At 30.7% G+C, this 12,861-nt stretch overlaps 4 protein-coding genes across 4 annotated transcripts in view; 1 reads left to right on the forward strand and 3 right to left on the reverse strand.

The window, feature by feature from the left end:
- The window catches only part of LOAG_17087 (hypothetical protein), a gene marked incomplete at its 5' end in the record, with an annotated part of 4,134 nt that extends 1,502 nt beyond the window's left edge, over window positions 1–2,632 (forward strand). Inside the window, 5 exons of the mRNA XM_020449746.1 lie at window positions 261–332; window positions 703–855; window positions 976–1,096; window positions 1,756–1,928; window positions 2,453–2,632. Of these exons, the coding sequence (XP_020306669.1) occupies window positions 261–332; window positions 703–855; window positions 976–1,096; window positions 1,756–1,928; window positions 2,453–2,618 (685 nt within the window). The 3' untranslated portion in view covers window positions 2,619–2,632. The remainder of the gene's footprint in view (window positions 1–260; window positions 333–702; window positions 856–975; window positions 1,097–1,755; window positions 1,929–2,452) is intronic.
- A 723-nt stretch (window positions 2,633–3,355) lies between these two features.
- On the reverse strand, window positions 3,356–7,196 carry LOAG_01333 (hypothetical protein). Its single transcript, XM_003136872.2, has 7 exons — window positions 6,936–7,196; window positions 6,353–6,559; window positions 6,049–6,156; window positions 5,655–5,724; window positions 4,145–4,347; window positions 3,814–3,945; window positions 3,356–3,718 (listed from the first exon to the last, which is right to left on the reverse strand). The coding sequence occupies exons 1-7, from the start codon at window positions 7,128–7,130 to the stop codon at window positions 3,563–3,565; spliced, it is 1,071 nt and encodes a 356-aa protein (XP_003136920.1). The 5' UTR covers window positions 7,131–7,196; the 3' UTR covers window positions 3,356–3,562.
- Window positions 7,197–8,843: 1,647 nt separating this feature from the next.
- LOAG_01334 (hypothetical protein) lies at window positions 8,844–9,209 on the reverse strand (the record flags this gene model as incomplete). Its single annotated transcript, XM_003136873.1, has 1 exon — window positions 8,844–9,209. The coding sequence occupies one exon, from the start codon at window positions 9,207–9,209 to the stop codon at window positions 8,844–8,846; it is 366 nt and encodes a 121-aa protein (XP_003136921.1).
- Window positions 9,210–9,562: 353 nt separating this feature from the next.
- LOAG_01335 (Ddx49-A-prov protein) lies at window positions 9,563–12,795 on the reverse strand. The gene is made up of 11 exons (XM_020445710.1): window positions 12,683–12,795; window positions 12,511–12,615; window positions 12,277–12,378; window positions 11,926–12,092; window positions 11,710–11,857; window positions 11,403–11,492; window positions 11,079–11,306; window positions 10,713–10,838; window positions 10,322–10,513; window positions 10,067–10,236; window positions 9,563–9,670 (listed from the first exon to the last, which is right to left on the reverse strand). The coding sequence occupies exons 1-11, from the start codon at window positions 12,785–12,787 to the stop codon at window positions 9,574–9,576; spliced, it is 1,530 nt and encodes a 509-aa protein (XP_020303858.1). The 5' UTR covers window positions 12,788–12,795; the 3' UTR covers window positions 9,563–9,573.
- Between the last annotated feature and the right edge of the window lie 66 nt (window positions 12,796–12,861).

Here is a 12,861-nt window from a genome sequence, read left to right on the forward strand (position 1 = left end):
TATTATTATTATTATTATTATTATTATTATTATTATTATTATTATTATTATTATTATTATTAGTTATTATTATTATTATTATTATTATTATTATTATTATTATTATTATTATTATTATTATTATTATTATTATTATTATTATTATTATCATTATTATTATTATTAATTTATCAAATTTATATTTTTATTCCATTTATGATGTCTTTTTTTTTGATTTGAAATAAAAGTTTAATATTATTCCATCTTTCTTGTTTTTACAGGATGAATATGCTTTGTGATGAAATTTGTAACGATCTTTATAATTATTTCGAACAATTGTTAAGCAAACAATGGTAAACTAATTTGAAAATAACATTTACTTAAATGTTTCAACTACATTGAAATTTAATAAAAATACATGCAAAATCACCTTCAAGGAGAAATGTGACAATGCAAAAAACAAAAAAATAAATATCTCGTTAATACCACCTAAGGAAACTTTCCGCTGGTATACCTTTTGCAACCAAACTTATCTATCTCATATTATCCTCTTTTTTTTCAGGACTGCTGATAGCTAAAGCTAATAACTAATCTTGTGGCAAATGCTAATTTTATGAATAATTTTTCGTTCATGAAATTTAATTATTCATAACGATAGAACATTTAATTTAATGGTAATATTTAGTAAAGGAAAAGAAAAAATTCAAATTTGTAAAATTTTAGGATGAAAGATTCAAATATTATTGGAACAATTTGTGAAACAATAAGAGATTATGAGAATGATTATAAACATCTTCGATGTGATATTCATATTGAAATACTTCGTTTTATTGAATTCAAAATTGTGGCTGAATATTTAAATGCTATTGCAAGCAGGTAAAATTAATTCTCTCTCATATATATATACGAGTTATATATTTCCAAAATTTACACATTGAATTTGTTATAAATTTCCAAGGAAATGATTTTTTTTTTATAATTGTTAATTAATTTTAGAAAATTAACTTGTACCGAATATCGGAAACGTTGTATTATTGCAAAATGCCTTCAAAATGATATTGAAACAATAAGTGTAACATTTAATCCATTATATGCACAACTTAATTATATTAATAAGGTAGATTTTTAACAGATTTTCTTTTCATCAAAACTACCAATGCTATATTGGATTGCTCAGTGATAACTCATATCGTACCTCTTACAAGATAATAACTGGTATACTGTATCGATATAAGATACTATTTCATCAAACTTATTATCAATACTATTGAACTGTTTAGTGCAGTTCATATCGTAACTTACTAGATATTGAAACTGACATACTGTATTGAATGCATACTGCCATCATTTATCAATTCTTGTTGGAAAGCAATGATTATTGTATCATCTTGATATATTTATTGCTTGAAACTTCTGGAAAGTATTAATGTATCATTCAATAATTTGCTATAATCTATTTACAAACCATCATGCCACTACACCACATCAAATTTAGTACCAGTGAATTTAATTTAATATTTGGTAAACGTCGAGTAAGAGAATGAGAATTTTTTTCCTTTAAAATTGATTTAATTTCATCTTCTTTTCAAATATTATTTGGAAAAAAAGAAGAAATATCAAACAAATGTCAAATTTGTTTCAAATATTATTTGAAAAGAAAAAAAAACTATTACTTACTTGTTTCAAATTATTACCATTATTGCTACTACTACTAATTAATTCATTATTTATTATTGTAAGGAATAGTTATTTAAAACAAAATTCTCGATGTTATAGGGGAAAAATTTAACAAATGTGTTACATTCAATTGCTGAATTTATCAAACTTCGTGATAAGGATATGCTTTTGCTGGAAATAGCATCGTTACTTCGTAAATATCCGGAAATGACTCAAGAATTCCTTTTCACTCTTATTGACATTCGTGATGATGTAACAAGCAACGAATCACGGTTATTTTTTATGTTACAGATAACATTTCCTTATTATAGTTGATCATCATCATTTCTGATATGATTCGAAATATTCGGCGAGTGATTTTTGCAAAATAAACTTATTTTTTTTTTTGAACCCTTTTACTAGAAGTATGTGACAAGTAATTAACTGATTAGATAATCGTTCACTTATTATGATTCCAAAATATGATTCAACAATAGTATTCGATTTGCTATGCATTTGTTATGCATTTATTTGTTATGATTTGTTATGCAGTGATCTCTATGAAATGATGCATACGTATATGCCTATGATAAGTTCGGAACTTCACAGATTTCCCGAACATCCCGAGAATTCGTGACGAACTCTCCAAAGAAATGACAAATTTTCGACCATTTTATGATGAAATCTATACAACTTCCCTTCCAATTCACATAAATACACTATCATATTCTTGCAATCACTTCCCTACAATTAATTTAAAAATGAAGGTCAATATCAAATAATGATCAATGATCAATGTTACCGAATATTGGTTTAGAGCATTGATGGAAGATTGTATGAAGATGATTGGCAAGAAAGAAAGCGATCCGGCATTGACACAATTGTTTCAAATGGCAAAAGGTGAACGAAAAACGTCCCAAGTGATCAAAGATGTTGTACCAAGAATACGACGGCGGGTCAAAGTGTCCATTGCTAATCAATAATTAATAGATGTAAATCAATGTATTTAATAATTAAAAAAGTTATCTGAGGAATGGAAAGAAATAAAAAAAATACTTTTTCAAATTTCGCTTTTTATTTTTTTAATTGTTTTCCAGTAATTTGTATCCTAATCGGAAACCAGATTATCTTTTCTATACCGATTCTTACATGTAAATATTAATGATACTATGCAAACGTACTTACTACATCATTAACAACTATCTTGATCACGCATATCATGGATGATTCCTTCATCTTGGAGTTATTAATTGCGCAAAAGTAATGAAATCATGAGCCGCGTTAAGCAAGGTAATAAAGCATGGTAACAGGTGATAGTTAAGCAAGATAATAGTTATTGGACGCCAGCCCACAGTTATACCGGAGTAGTCTAGAAAACTGTCTTCCGGTCCTACTTATCTACACTTATCTACATCTACTTATGCACCTTCACTTGTACTGTAACAATTTGAGCAATTCAAGCAAGTATGTTGTGAACCAGAGCGGATTGCCAAAAGTTATTCAAGTTGTCAACAAATTGTATGTGCTAGCTTTGTATTTTAATTTAAAGCTTTTATTATATTTCCTTTTATTATATTTCCCTTATATTTCCTGAATAAATTTTAAGATGGATAATTTCTTCTTCTGGATGGCTCAAAAGATCATTGCTTAAGAAATGAATACGATTCTATCGTAATAATGTACAATAAAATTAATTATTGCAAAAATCGAAATGTTTTAGGAGAAACTGAACCTTAACAATTATAGTCAACAGAAACTTCGCAGACTTTTACAACATTTGCGGCAATTTAACAAATAGATGACTTGCCACCATACCTATCAGATACCAGAAATTTTACCAAATTTCATCACCATAAAACCACCTATCAGAAATTTTACATTATCAGAAATTCCACTGTGACAAATAAAGATTAATTTTCCTATAGCCTTATTTTTTCAATGATCTTTTCGCCATTTTTACTACATCTTCCGGTTGTGGCTGTGCTGCCCTTTCGAGAGTTTCGCTAAATGGCAATGGGACATCGGTAGCAGTTACTCGATATATGGGACCATTCAGAGCGTCATATGCTTCTGATTCGTTTAACTAAACCGAAATAATTAGTAGGCAAAGAACAATAGTTAAATTTCCAAGATGGAAAAAAATTTTCTGCAATGCAGAGTACAATGTAAAGTGCAAACCTGCATGCAGATTTCCGATCCTACGCAGCAAAATGGCCATCCATTGTCAATAGTTACTACATGGCGAGTCTTCATGGCTGATTTTTTGACCGTTTCAAAATCAAACGGGCGAATGGATCGGAGATTAATCACCTGAAAAATGCGATATAGAAAAGAAACCAAAAATTAATTATTAATTCGACTTTATCTTTTAACCAAATTTTATCCGATTTCCTTTCCTACATCAATCTTCCTTTTTCAAGAAATACAATTTTGACACGATTTAAATAAAAAGAATTGAAACTACCAAATTCAATTCAAGAAAATTTTAAAAGATGACATATGAACTTACTTCAGCACTAATACCTTCCTTGGCTAGTTGTTCGGCCGCTTTCATTGTTGGTACCAAACCAATTGAATATGAGATAAGTGTTATATCTGTACCTTCTTGCTCAATTTTAGCTTTGCCAAGAGGTACCATAAAATCGTCCTTCAGTGCTTCATCCGACATTGGGAACATTTCGCTGTACAACAATTCATTCTCTAACATAACCACTAAAAAAAATTAATAAAGCTAAATTTTGGACCTTGCTAAACTATAATCTTCAATTTTGATTCCATTTCCAAATTTTGTTTCAATGTTTTGTCCAAATTATAAATGGCACAACTACTTTACTTCCCAATTATTTATATTTACCACTTTTTAATTTTCTCAGCATTACCTAAAATCCTTCAGCGAATCAGTGCTCTGCAGTAAATCAGTACTCCCATCCAAATATTCCAAGAAGGATTTTTTTTTAAAAAAAAAAAGACTAATTGTTGCAGTTTCCGGCGTATCGTACCAGACTGTGATATATCCGTTAAACGCTTAGATCAAATGACACTAGTTGCTTGCAAACCTGTTCAGAGATACGGAAATCCTCCGATTGGAAGACTTTACGAATGAAAAAGAGATAGTAGGTATGGAAGGATGTAAATGAACAAATTTTTGCAAAGGTCAATATTCACCTATGCCTAGGATGGGATAATCCGAAATAGCACAAACGTTTAAGTAATGACCAATTGCAACTTAAGATAATACAAAGTTACCAGTAATAGAAAAAAGTTTCCATTATGCAAATGTGAAACGGAAATTTGACAACATATTTCTTTTTATCTGTCTTATTTATTGGATTAGCGTTAGCAGTTTTTCACGTTTTGTTTGGAAAAAAAAGTGAATAATAATAGTTTAGTAATATCGTTAAGCTGTCTTTATTTCAGGATCGCAATATGAACATTTCATTGCTAGAAATGATACTATATTAAGAATTTGGTAAATGTTCTTTTAAAGGAAGGGAATATTTTGATGAGATATTTGTAAAAATAGCACTTATTGATCACGAAAATTTAATGACAAAATATGGAATTGATAATGCATTAGATATGTATATGAAGTTTTCTATTGAAAAAATTGTTTTAAAGTTATTATTAAATTATCAGAATAACAAGCAGTAGCCTATATGGAGAAGTTTCCCTCATTCTGCATTGTCTTCTCGTTAATATTATACCATATTATCGTGGCATTTTAACAACTGATAAACATTAGTATTACTAATAATATTGAAAAACTAGTTATTCAGGTAGGTTACTGTTACATAAATGATATGAGAGGACATTGGTTTTTTGAAAAACAGTTGAGACATGAATCACTTCACTGATTTGTTGATTCAGTTTTCGGTTAAAGGACGTTTTTTTAATTCTTATCTTAGCAAATACAAAAGGAAAAATCAAATGTGTAGTAGTTCCTATTAAAGTACTAACATATTTTGAAATGGAAAGGTAATCTCTAGCATACAAACATTCTCATAGATATAATTACCTACCAGGGTTATCATCACGAACAGCTGACTTCAGCAAACCTTTCGCATCTTCAGCAGAATACGGTGTTACAACCTGCAAGGTGAAAGATCAAAAACTTGATGTACTATGACTCAGCAAAGTTCTATTTCAGTAGTTCATTCAACATCAAAAGATTTTAAGTTAAGCAATATTTTGCAACAAACACTGTTCCATACTGCTGATGAATACAGCTGTCCGATTGTAAAGCCTAGAAAATCTGATGAACTGATTAAAGATCAAATAACAGAAGTATCAAACATTTCAAAAAAAGAAAAATTTTCAATTCAAACAATTTTGATTTACGAAGGTCTGCTTCAAACTAAACAAAAAGAATAGAATATGGAAGCAAAAAGTTGAAAAAAAGTTAAAAAAGAATACCTTTAATCCGGGACAATGGGAAAACCATACAGTGAAATCCTGACTGTGTTGTGCAGCAACACCGGCAGCTGCTCCATTTGGTCCACGAAAAACAATGGGACAATGCAGCTAGAATTTTTTATGCTGCTATCATACTATAACTGACTAATACAGATGCCAAAAGTGAACTTTGTCCTCCTTAGGAAAATCAGAAGATATAATTAATTGATATCAATTTGATACTGAAGGTTCTGATTTCAAGTATTTAAAAAGTACTAATTGGAAAATTGGAGAAAAATGTGTTAACATTAACAAAAACGCTCACTTGGCCCGCTGACATATAATGTGTTTTGGCTGCACTATTTATAATCTGATCCATACACTGCATAGAAAAATTGAAAGTCATAAATTCGCAAATCGGACGAAGACCACTAAATGCTGCACCAACAGCCAAACCACAAAAGCCTGCTTCCGAAATTGGAGTATCTATGACGCGAGACTCACCGAATTTACGCATCAATCCTCTTGATACCTTGAAAAAGAATCGCTTGATTTTTGGTTTGTGGAAATATTGGCAAAAAAAGGAAAAAGTGGCAACAAATATTATTGTTGAGTATGCTCTTCTCCTACAAACACATATCAATCAAAAATAACGACGAACCGACAGATGGTTGCGCATTTTTGTTTTTTGATGTATATCATTAAGAAGGAAAAAAATTTCCTAAATGTATGCCCTTTATTTTGGTTCATATCAATCAAGCTGCTATGTGAAGAAAGTACAAAATGTAAGTGAACTTTTGAAAATATAATTTTCTTCTTTCACTTTCTTTTCGATTTCGAAGTGCTTATTTTGACAAATGATATAGTATTACTACAACTCAAATGGCAAAATAATATTACATGAATACCTTATAAGCACCATCGTAATGTCCAACTTCTTCACCCAATAAAAAAACACGATCATCGTGTGATAATTCTTCGTCTAACGCCATTGAGAGTGCATCACGAACGCTCATTGTTGATGCAGCACGTTTCTGTCCATATTGGAAGACATTCTTTATAGATAGACGACCAAATGTCCCAATTAATTTATTTAATGCCATTTTATAGTTATCACACCGAATCACCAGTTTAGGGTGTTTTGATACTCTGATAAAAAGCCTGAAAATAACTGTTAAAAACATGAAATGGATGCGCAAAGTTTATAAAACATAATTAATATAAAAATATTAAATAATTCCGATTAATTATTACAAACCAAAGAATTACCCAGCAAACAGCAATTAACAAATATTCTACACAAATATGACATGAACATGATATATATATTCATAATATCTCTAATTAAATAAGCAGATGGAATCATCTGTTTAGTAACAGAATGTAAGTAACATTCAATTATACAACGCAAAAACAAAACATTGACATGCAGGTAATCTCACCTGACCTCTTCCGCACAACTGCAATAAATAGAAGTAATTGTAATTTTATCTTAAATAACCTTTATATATATATATTTTTTTCCTTTCATAATTCTAAAATATTAATAAAAAATGCAAATTTTAATTTCATCGAAACTACTTTAAATGTTTAAAATCTGCCAGCAAAAAAAAAAACAAAGGGTGAAAATAAAAAAACAAAAAACAATGGGTGAAAATAAAAAACAAAGGGTCAAAGGGTGAAAACAACATAAATGAATCTGTTAAAAATATCATAAATTGAAAGAACATAGAAGTGTAAATTAAAAGGAAAGTGATGAAATGAAGATAGCGGAAGTTTATCCGATCCAAGAATTTTTGCACTCCTCCTTATATCGTCCTATGACTGGATGAATGTGATTCCGGCTTTCGACTTGGATGATTGAGACACATGTTTATCAGCTTATGTATATGTATGTATGTATGTGCGTTTGTATGTATATGTGTCTATGTGTGTATGTGTGGCCATAAGTTGAGTATGTAACATTATCAACGTAACATAACCAAAATAACATTATAAAAAATGATACGCCAGAAATAATATATGTGCTAATTTCCAGACATTCGAAGCGTACATACTCAAATGATCCAATCATATCAACGTCACATATATCATTTACGAATGATTGCGCTTATATTAAAACAATGAATGCGTTTCCTAGCATTTTATACGTTAAATTAGAGTATTTTTTCTTGAAATTTTATTAATAAATGCTGCTTAATTACGCCTTTTTTTTCTGATTAAAATCTTTTGCCTAATTTAAAACTGAGAAATTAATACAAAATTTATCGTAAAAAAGAGGAAAAAAAGATGATTAAATCAAACCAGACATTGTCCCGTAATAATTCAACGACCAATGATGTAAATGGACGACTATTCTAGCATCTTTTTCCCATCCTTCACGCATTTCATTTTATCAACAATCATCAAACAACACCAACCATTTTTATCGTTCATTTTGTAATTATTAAAAGAGAAAAAAAAAAGACAGAGATGGAATTCTATTATTTACTATGTATTTCTCATCCTTTTACACTTTCTTTTCTTTCTTATAAGCATTAACAATGAACAACTATGTTTCTTTCGTGTAGGAATAAAAAATGATTATCAAATGCGACTGCAAGAAGAGGAGAGGAAAAAAAAAACACAAGTAAACATTTTGAAAATGATGTCAATATTTGTTTGGAGGGAAGGAATCGCCTTATTTTCTATAAAATTCAATTTTGCAGAATTTCAATTCAACATTTAAATTGTAATGGAAAAGATGATGTCAAAATTAAATTGCGAAATTCAATGGTGTACATATACTACGATAATAAAACATTATAAGTTTTATTTCAAAAAGACACAAATGACAGGTGCTTTAATATCATTTCAAATTTCAAATCACTCAGAATAAAACTGGACATCTGCATAATTACAGGTACGGCGGATAAACACACTACATCAGCAACCATTTCGAAGTCCTTAATTTGAAATGCAAAATTTGCAACGTCGAATAATCGAGAACGCAACGAACTTTGCAAACAAGCAACCCAACATCCCCTAATATCGTCGCATTCTTTTGGATAATTTTGACCGCTGTTATTGCAGAATTCGTCGTTTAAATTTGAGAAATTCGAAACTTGATAATTTTGATGATACCCAGGAATTTTCCCTTTGTTCCAAAAACCACCTTCATATCTTTTACCTTCATCCTTCATAAATAATTTTGTGAATTTTTATAAAACTGTTCAATAAATCTGATCATAAATTTAGCAGAATAACGAATTAAAATTAACAGTACTGTCGCCGCTTAATGTCACTCTACAGGCCAAACTAACTGAAACATTTTAAAATGCGAAAAGAGGACGATATATACAACAAAATTGGGACTGTAATTGACTAGTTTGAAATTTTTGATTAGTATGAGAAGAAATCTAACTTTTTGAAATTATTTCTCTCTTATCCTCACAAGAGGAATTGAAGTTCTCTCCCTCCTCTCGCCTGCATTTTTATTAGTAACATGAATTTGATGTCAGGAGAAAAGTTAAATCAAAGTTTATTTTGACAATAACACCCGAATAGTTATCTTGTGGATTTGATTTTTTTTCTCTCTTTTTTCAATTTTTCTTTATCGATTATTTTCTTCAATTGTTTGCGTCTCTTTTTCCCTGTCTGTTTCCTGGAAAATATATCAAACTAAAAATATAACACTAGAGCGTGAAGAAAAAAGTTAGCCGTTTAAAATATGATATACTGATATCATGAAATTTACTATATTATATTCTTTACTGTTCTTTACTGTACTATATTATATTCTTTACTGTATTTATGCAATAGCTCACTGAGACAAACTTCTTGTGTAATAAATCATTTTCGCAAGAAGAAAATGTTTCCAGTTGTGACAATAAATTCACATCTTTGTATGTTACCTGTATATCTATATATCAAAAAATTCCTTTGACATCTTTCTATATTATAGAAAATCCTTTAGATGATAGCATCAATGATAAGTAACACCGACAAATATATTCCATTCTATCTTTTATTACCAAAACATTGTGCCCTCAACATTTACCTTTGTTCACGCTGCATTTTCAGGGTTTTTTCAACCTCATCAGGATCCAATCCAGCGATTAGCATTTCTTTTCGCTTATTTATTATTTTTCTTTCACCAAAATTTTGTTGATCCAATTTAATTTCCGCTTCGCGTTTCGTTACTAGCACTTGTGTTACGTACTGCGTTACCTAAATGAAGAACTAGTAATCCTTTAATTCATCCGAAACCCTCGGATAATTTTGAAACTATGATCAAGAATGTAATAACAGTAACCTTTTTGTCATTGACAATGAGTTTATCCAATTTTTTCCCAATTACTTTTTCAATTTCCTGAACCAAAAATATATCATATTGAGTGACAAACAGAAGTGCACAACCAAATCTTCCGGCTCGAGCTGAACGACCAACTCGATGTATATAAGTTTTGGGATTTTGTGGCACGTTGTGATTGATAACTAAATCGACCTGAATTATATAGTTACAACTAATGTTTTACAAAGCGTATCTTATGGAATAAGAAATTACGAAGGCTTTATGCTTCATTAATGTAGGGCTGTTTGGACACAACTTCCATAAACCTAGGGAAATAAAGGCTTGCAATACCGAGATTTTTGAAAACCTCATGATCCAACGTACCTTTACGATCAACGGTAAAAAAACTTACGTGAGGTATGTCAAGTCCACGTGACGCAACATCTGTGCATATCAGAATTTTTATACGACCAGATCGGAATTTGGTTAAAGAGGATGTTCTTTCCTGTTGGCTTATTTGAGAATGCAATGATCCGACCTGCAATTTTTCTCTACCCAGTTAATAATCACCCAATCTATTTTAGGTACTTTGAATATTTCGAGTTTAAGTGCCATTTCAAAATTCCAGACCGAACATTAAAAGATTCTTATGAAATGACATGTCCGAATGGTTATCATTGGAAAAATCTTTTAATAGATGAGAACACTATTTACTCTAAAAAAATATATCACTTCTCTTCCTTTCGCTCATAAATTTATTATGCAAAGACGAAGAAACCTGGAAACCCAGTCCATGGAACATAATTGCCAACGCTTGACATTCTCGGCATGTATGTGAAAATATCAGAATTAAGCTATCCGGATGTTTCTCATGAAAATTCTTTACAACGTATACTAAATAAGCATCTTTTACAGCACATGGACAAAGCACGTATTTTTGCTCCAGTTTATCAACCGTAGCAATTTCGCTTTTATCTTCGAAAAAGTATGGTTTTTTGACGGATACCTGAAATATAAGAGTAAAATAATGCAAGTGGTACCGCTCAACATTCATTTAATTGCTCACTTTTTTCTATGAAGAAAAAAGTTTTGAAAAAATCACCTGGTGTAGTTGACTTAGTGCCGATGTAATTGTAGCACTAAATAACAACGTTTGTCGCTGTTTTGGTAGAAAATTCAAGATAGTTTTTAGCTGCAAAATATATTAACTTAACCGCGTGAAAACTTCTTCACATTCCTCTTTCTCTTCTATCGATTACGCTCATCGTAGCATTCAAGTGAAAAAATACTCAAGCCAATGTTATATCGTAGCCTATAGAATATCGATTACTTAGTATTTTCGCTATAGAAACAAAAATAACTGTCACCAAAAATCCATTTTTCTTTCGCATTTACAAAATATCACTTACTTCTATAGAATACTGTCCATCTAGAAGACGATCGGCTTCATCAAGCACTAGAAATCGTAGTTTTTTGAAAAGCTTGCCAGTATTTTCAGAGTCACTTTCCAGATGATCAGCTAACCGTCCAGGTGTTGCGACAACAATATGAGGCCGTCTAGAAATAACATTTTTCTTCTTTTAAATTTAACAATTAATGAAATGATCAAATTTCTTAGCACATACCTAGCTAAATCATTGCCTTGGGCAACACGATCTTTTCCACCTACTACGATACCGATTTTAAGGCCAATTGGCGTACCAAGTGCCGCAAACTGATCACCAATTTGTATTGCAAGTTCTCGAGTTGGAGTTAATACCAATGCACAGATACCGTAGGGATCAATTGCTAACTGTAATGCGAACATTATACAGATTTGGAAAATTTAATCGACGTAATGAAATAAACATGTTATCCATAATATGAAGCAATTACATACGAAGCAAAGAAAGATCAGAAAGACGTTACACCAGCTTCAGGGAAGTCACCCGAGACATTTACTGGTTAGGTTATCTGTATCGGTAAAAAAGAGTTACCTCGTGTAAGATCGGAAGACCAAATGCTAGCGTTTTGCCCGTACCAGTCTTGGCACAACCCAACACATCACTACCAGCAAGAATATGAGGTATACAATTTACCTGAAACAAAAAACACATAGGAATTTAGTGACTTTCTTAAAGGTATACTTCCTGATTCTATAGCAATTAAGGATTCCAATAAACACGATGATACTGTGAAAGAGAAACTGCTTGCAACAAGTTAAACCTCACTTGTACTGGTGTCGGAGTATTCATGGCAAGATGTCGTACCTGATTACAAAGCCATTTGCTTAGACCAAGTTCAGAAAAAGTTGTTTCTTTCGAAATATTGCCTTTCTATAAAACACGAAAAAAAAATCCAGCAATTTCATCTTTCCCATCAAATGTAGCAAAAAAGACAAACCTTTGCTAACGATGATGAGGCGAGATTAATTTCCAGTTCTTCCGACTCTTCCTCATCATCAAAATCAGCGCAAAAAGATTTCTCAGCCACTTCCTCTTTTTCCATTCCATAAAGAAAAAACCTTCATGACTTATTCAAAATTCCAACAACAAAATTACATTCGTTAAGTTCAATTACTT

This window comes from Loa loa (genome assembly GCF_000183805.2).
Source record: "Loa loa unplaced genomic scaffold supercont3.39, whole genome shotgun sequence".
NCBI classification, from domain to species: Eukaryota; Metazoa; Nematoda; class Chromadorea; order Rhabditida; family Onchocercidae; genus Loa; species Loa loa.